The 7,123-nt window shown below is 38.3% G+C and overlaps 1 protein-coding gene across 1 annotated transcript; it reads right to left on the bottom strand.

Annotated features, from left to right (window-relative positions):
* Nucleotides 1-4,101: 4,101 nt before the first annotated feature.
* Nucleotides 4,102-5,266, bottom strand: LOC308359137 (nucleophosmin-like). The gene is given in 2 exon segments (XM_080829869.1): nt 4,102-5,236; nt 5,239-5,266. Coding segments are annotated over 2 exon segments (843 nt in total). The 5' UTR covers nt 5,264-5,266; the 3' UTR covers nt 4,102-4,418.
* Between the last annotated feature and the right edge of the window lie 1,857 nt (nt 5,267-7,123).

Genomic DNA, 7,123 nt, shown 5'->3' with positions numbered 1-7,123 from the left:
TATGGAGTATTATGCCTCCATCAGAAAGGACGAATACCCAACTTTTGTAGCAACATGGACAGGACTGGAAGAGATTATGCTGAGTGAAATAAGTCAAACAGAGAAAGTAAAGTATCATATGGTTTCACTTATTGGTGGAGCATAACAAATAATATAGAGGACAAGGGTAGATGGAGAGGAGAAGGGAGTTGAGGGAAATTGGAAGGGGAGGTGAACCATGAGAGACTATGGACTCTGAAAAACAACCTGAGGGTTTTGAAGGGGCGGGGTGGGAGGGTGGGGGAACCAGGTGGTGGGTATTAGGGAGGGCACAGATTGCATGGAGCACTGGGTGTGGTGAAAAAACAATGAATACTGTTACGCTGAAAATAAATAAAAAATTGGAAAAAAAAAAGAAAATGATATTCACTGCGGGTTTTTCATAGATGACTTTGATGATATTGAAGTATGTAACTTCTATTCCTACACTTTGAAGAGTTTTGATCAAGAAAGGATGCTGTACTTTGTCAAATGCTTTTTCAGCATCTATTGAGAGTATCATATCGTTCTTGTTCTTTCTTCTATTGATGTATTGTATCACATTGATTGATTTGCAGATGTTGAACCAACTTTGCAGCCCTGGAATAAATCCCACTTGGTCATGCTGAATAATCCTTTTAATGTACTGTTGGATCCTAGTGGCTAGTATTTTGGTGAGAATTTTTTTTTTAAATTTTTTATTTATTTTCAGCGTAACAGTATTCATTGTTTTTTCACCACACCCAGTGCTCCATGCAATCTGTGCCCTCCCTAATACCCACCACCTGGTTCCCCCACCCTCCCACCCCGCCCCTTCAAAACCTTCAGGTTGTTTTTCAGAGTCCATAGTCTCTCATGGTTCACCTCCCCTTCCAATTTCCCTCAACTCCCTTCTCCTCTCCATCTACCCTTGTCCTCTATATTATTTGTTATGCTCCACCAATAAGTGAAACCATATGATACTTGACTTTCTCTGTTTGACTTATTTCACTCAGCATAATCTCTTCCAGTCCTGTCCATGTTGCTACAAAAGTTGGGTATTCGTCCTTTCTGATGGAGGCATAATACTCCATAGTGTATATGGACCACATCTTCCTTATCCATTCATCCGTTGAAGGGCATCTTGGTTCTTTCCACAGTTTGGTGACCGTGGCCATTGCTGCTATAAACATTGGGGTACAGATGGCCCTTCTTTTCACTACATCTGTATCTTTGGGGTAAATACCCAGCAGTGCAATTGCAGGGTCATAGGGAAGCTCTATTTTTAATTTCCTGAGGAATCTCCACACTGTTCTCCAAAGTGGCTGCACCAGTTTGCATTCCCACCAACAGTGTAAGAGGGTTCCCCTTTCTCCACATCCTCTCCAACACACGATGTTTCCTGTCTTGCTAATTTTGGCCATTCTAACTGGTGTAAGGTGGTATCTCAATGTGGTTTTGATTTGAATCTCCCTGATGGCTAGTGATGATGAACATTTTTTCATGTGTCTGGTAGCCATTTGTATGTCTTCCTTGGAGAAGTGTCTGTTCATATCTTCTGCCCATTTTTTAATATGATTATCTGTTTTGTGTGTGTTGAGTTTGAGGAGTTCTTTATAGATCCTGGATATCAACCTTTTATCTGTACTGTCATTTGCAAATATCTTCTCCCATTCCGTGGGTTGCCTCTTTGTTTTGATGACTGTTTCTTTTGCTGTGCAGAAGCTTTTTATCTTGATGAAGTCCCAGAAGTTCATCTTTGCCTTTGTTTCCTTTGCCTTTGGAGACATATCTTGAAAGAAGTTGCTGTGGCTGATATCAAAGAGGTTACTCCCTATGTTCTCCTCGAGGATTCTGATGGATTCCTGTCTCACGTTGAGGCCTTTTATCCATTTCGAGTTTATCTTTGTGTACGGTGTAAGAGAATGGTCAAGTTTCATTCTTCTACATATAGCTGTCCAGTTTTCCCAGCACCATTTATTGAAGAGACTGTCTTTTTTCCACTGGATATTTTTTCCTGTTTTGTCAAAGATTATTTGACCATAGAGTTGAGGGTCCATATCTGGGCTCTCTACTCTGTTTGGTGAGAATTTTTGCAACTGTGTTCATCAAGGATATTGGTCTATAATTCTTTTTGTTTGGGTCTTTGTCTGGTTTTGGGATCAAGGTAATGCTGGCCTCATAAAATGAGTTTGGAAGTTTTCCTTCCATTTCTATTTTTTGGAACAGTTTCAGGAGAATACGTTTTTTAAAAAAAAAAATTTTATTTATTTATTTGACAGACAGAGATCACAAGTAAGCAGAGAGGCAGGCAGAGAGAGAGAGAGGAGGAAGCAATCTCCCTGCTGAGCAGAGAGCCTGATGTGGAGCTCAATCCCAGGACCCTGGGATCATGACCTGAGCTGAAGGCAGAGGCTTAACCCACTGAGCCACTCAGGTGCCCCAGGAGAATAGGTATTAATTCTTCTTTAAATTTTTGGTAAAATTCCCCTGGGAAGCCCTCTGACCCTGGGCTCTTGTTTGTTGGGAGATTTTTGATGACTGATTCAATGTACTTACTGGTTATGGGTCTCTTCAGGATTTCTATTTCTTCTTGGTTAAGTGAAGTAGTTTCTACGTCTCTAGGAATGCATCCATTTCTTCCAGATTGTCAAATTTGCTGGAGTATTGTTGCTCATAATATGTTTTTATAATTGTTTGTATTTCTTTGGTGTTGGTTGTGATCTCTCCTCTTTCATTCATGATTTTGTTTATTTGGGTCCTTTCTCTCTCTCTCTCTCTCTTTTTTTTTTTTTTTGATAAGTCTGGCCAAGAGTTTATCAGTCTTAGTAATTTTTTTGAAGAAGCAGCTCTTAGTTTCATTGATTTGTTCTACTGTTCTTTTCGTTTCTATTTCATTGATATCTGCTCTAATCTTTATTATTTCTCTTCTCCTGCTGGGTTTAGGCTTTATTTGTGGTTTTTTCTCCAGCTCCTTTAGGTAGGGTTAGGTTGTGTATTTGAGACCTTTCTTGTTTCTTGAGAAAGTCTTGTATCAGTATATATTTTCCTCTCAGGACTGCCTTTGCTTTGTCCAATAGATTTTGAACAGTTGTGTTTTCATTATCATTTGTTTCCATGAATTTTTTCAATTTTTCTCTAACTTCCTGGTTGACCCATTCATTCTTTAGTAGGATGCTTTTAGCCTCCATGTATTTGGGTTCTTTCCAACTTTCTTCTTGTGATTGAGTTCTACCTTCAGAGCATTGGGGTCTGACAACATGCAAGGAAAGATCCCAATCTTTTGGTACCAGTTGAGTCCAGATTTGTGACCCAGGATGTGATCTATTTTGGAGGATGTTCCATGTGCACTAGAGAAGAATGTGTATTCTGTTGCTTTGGGGTGGAATGTTCTGATTATATCTGTGATGTCCATCTGGGCCAGTGTGTCACTTAAGGCCTTTATTTCCTTGTTGATCTTTTGCTTGGGTGATCTGTCCATTTCAGTGAGGGAGGTGTTCAAGTCCCCTACTATTACTATATTATTGTCGATGTGTTTCTTTGATTTTGTTATTGATTGGTTTATATAGATGGCTGCTACCATGTTAGGGTCATAGATATTTAAAATGGTTAGTTCTTCTTGTTGGACAGACCCTTTGAGTATGATATAGTGTCCTTCCTCATCTCTTATTATGGACTTTGGCTTAAAATCCAATTGATCTGATATAAGGATTGCCACCCCAGTTTTCTTTTGATGTCCATTAGCATGGTAAATTGTTTTCCACCCCGTCGCTTTAAATCTGGAGGTGTCTTTGGGTCTAAAATGAGTTTCTTGTAGACAGCATATTGATAGTTTTTTTTTTTAAATCAATTCTGATACCCTGTGTCTTTTGATCGGGGCATTTAGCCCATTTACATTCAAGTTAACTATTGAAAGATATGAATTTAATGCCATTGTATTGCCTGTAAGGTGACTATTACTGTACATTGTCTCTTTTCCTTTCTGGCCTACTACGTTTATGCTCTTTCTTTGTTTAGAGGACCCCTTTCAGTATTTCCTGTAGGGATGGTTTGATGTTTGCAAATTCTTTTAATTTTTGTTTGTCCTGGAAGATTTTTTTTTTTACTTTATTAAAATACTGAGTTTATTTCACATGTATATTTTTGTCTCCCCACCATTTCCATTTGTCTGACCACCACTACTACTATGTCCTATCATAACATTCCATACATACTTAAAACCAAGCAAAGGGTGGAGTTCCATCTTTAAAAACTAAACAGGCATTTTGGACAACACATTCTTGGCAATAGAACCTGGACAACGTTTATCAGACACGGTAGGGAAAGTTCTCACTCTGCATTATAAAAAGGACAGCCAGATATCAACTGTTACAGAAATGAAATAAGACGGAAAATTTTAACAAACTGTTTAAACTATTTTCTTAAAGAGACTTCCTCCACTGCCAGAGATCTTGAATAGCCTCTTGGTCAGTCATCCGGAAGCAATTCTTCACATAATTGATGAACTTGGCTTCCACTTTGGGAAGAGAACCACCTTTTTCTATACTTGCTTGCATTTTTGCTTTAATGTCTTCTACAGAACTAGGTCCTTTCGGTGTCTTGGGAGTCTTTTCCTGTTTTTTTAAAGATTCTTGACCTTTTGTTCTTGCTGTTGATGGTTTTGAGTCTTTTCCATTCTGGTTCGATTTCTGTGCATTTTTGGCTGGAGTATCTCGTATAGATTTCTTTACTGGAGCCTTTTCTTCAGCTTCCTCATCATTGAAATCATCATCATCATCATCTTCATCAGCAGCAAGTTTTACTTTTTTCTGAGGAACCTTGCTACCACTTCCAGGGGCAGAACGCTTTCCTGATATACTAAGGAGTTTCACGTCCTCTTCCTCTTCATCTTCTGACTCTGCATCTTCCTCCACAGCTACTAAGTGCTGTCCACTAATATGCACAGGCCCTGAACCACATTTCAACCGTAAGACCACAGGTGGTGTTATTTCAAAGCCCCCAAGGGAAACCGTTGGCTGTACAGACATTTTCAAAGTTGCCAGTGTGACTTTAATTGGACTGCCTTCATAATTCATTGCCTCTGCTTCAACAATGTGCAATTCATCCTTTGCACCAGCTCCTAAACTGACCGTTCTTAAAGATAACTGGTGCTCATTTTCATCATTATCCACCTTAAAGTGATAATCCTTGTCAGCCTTTAGTTCACAACCGAAAAGATAGTTCTGGGGCCTCAGGGGCTCATGTCCATATCCATCGAATCTTCCATGGGGGGGGGGTGGCTCGCACTTAAGTGGGAGAGAAGGCTGACGGAGATAAATGACTACTGTTCACAGAACAGCCGCGCAGGACGGAATCACACCAGGGCTGTCCTGGAAGCTTTTTATCTCTCCTTCTATTTTCAATGATAGCCTCGCTGGATATAGTATTCTTGGCTGCATATTTTTCTCACTAGTGCACTGAATATATCGTGCCAGTTCTTTCTGTCCTTCCAGGTCTCTGTGGATAAGTCTGCTGCCAAGCTAATATTTCTACTATTGTATGTTACAGACCTCTTGTCCTGAGCTGCTTTCAGGATTTTCTCTTTGTCACTAAGACTTCTAAGTTTTATTATTAGATGTCGGGGTGTGTATCTATTTTTATTGATTTTTGGGGGGTTTCTCTGTGCCTCCTGGATTTTGATGCTTGTTCCCTTTGCCATTTTAGGGAAATTCTCCATTATAATTTTCTCCAATATACCTTCTCTCTTTCATCTTCTTCTGGGATCTCAATTATTCTAATATTGTTTCATGTTATGGTATCCCTTATCTCTTGAATTCTCCCTTTGTGGTCCAGTAATTGCTTGTCTCTCTTTGCTCAGCTTCTTTATTCTCTGTCATTTTGTCTTCTCTATAACTAATTCTCTCATCTGCCTCATTTATCCTAGCAGTAAGAGCCTCGATTTTTTATTGTACATCATTGCTAGCTTTTTTGATTTCAACTTGGTTAGATTATATTTCTCCAGAGAGTGATTTTATTTCTCCAGAAAGGGTTTCTCTTATATCTTCCATGGCCTTTTTGAACCCAGCTAGAACCTTGAGAATTATTGTTCTGAACTCTAGTTCTGACATATTACCAATATCTGTATTGATTAAGTCTCTAGCCATTGATACTTCCTATTGTTCTTTTTTCTGTAGTGAGTTTTTCTGCCTTGTCATTTTATCCAGATAAGAATATATGAATGAGGGAATAAAATACTAAAACGGTGGAAAAGAGCCCAGAAAAAGGCACACTAACTAAATCAGAAGAGAGTCAAACCAGGGGGAGAAGAAAGGGAAAAAGAGAAATAAAAATAAAAATAAAAAAATAAAAAAATGTGTATATTAGACTGGTGAATAGAACAGAGCCATCCACTTAATTTTGGGTGTATTCTGGCCTCTTAGAAGAAACTACCTCCCAAAATTTTAAAGAAAGAGAAACTTATACATATAAAATAAGGGTAAACATGATGAAGGGATGGAATATGACTGTAAAGATGAAAATTAAAAGAATTTTTGAAAAGGGAATTGAGAAGATAAGTTGTCTGGAAAAAGAAAAAAAGAGGAGGGAATGTGCTCAGGCTAGAACTAGAACTAGACTAGAACAAAGCCATGTGATAGATTTAGCATATATTTTGATATATTAGAAGAAATTGTTTCCCCAAAATTTTTTTTTATAAAAAAAGCTTTTATATATGCAAATATCAGGTTAAATACAATGAAGGGATAAAATATGACTGTAATAATGAAGGTTTAAGAAGAGTTTTTTTTAAGAATGGTATTGTTAAGATAAACTAGTCAAAAAGTGTTAAAAGAGGAAATAAGAAAAGTTAAAAAAATAGAATAAGAAAAAAAATAAAATTAAAAAAGTTTAACTTTACAAGACTAAAGGATCATGGGGAAAAAGCCATGAATTGTATGCGTTGCTTTCCCCTACCTCTGGAGTTCCACTGTTCTCCTTAATCGGTGAGCTTAATTTTGGCGGGCTGTTCCTGCAGATCTTCTGGGGCAGGAGTCTGCTGCAGTGATTCTCAAATGTCTTTACCCAAGGTGGAATTGCACTGCCTTTGCCAGGGACCAGGCTAAGTAATCTGCTTGGGTTCATTCTTGGG

Source organism: Martes martes (assembly GCF_963455335.1).
Source record: "Martes martes genome assembly, chromosome: 18".
In the NCBI taxonomy this organism is placed as follows: domain Eukaryota; kingdom Metazoa; phylum Chordata; class Mammalia; order Carnivora; family Mustelidae; genus Martes; species Martes martes.
The sequence above is the reverse complement of the archived record's forward strand: the minus strand, read 5'-3'. Positions and strand labels throughout refer to the sequence as shown.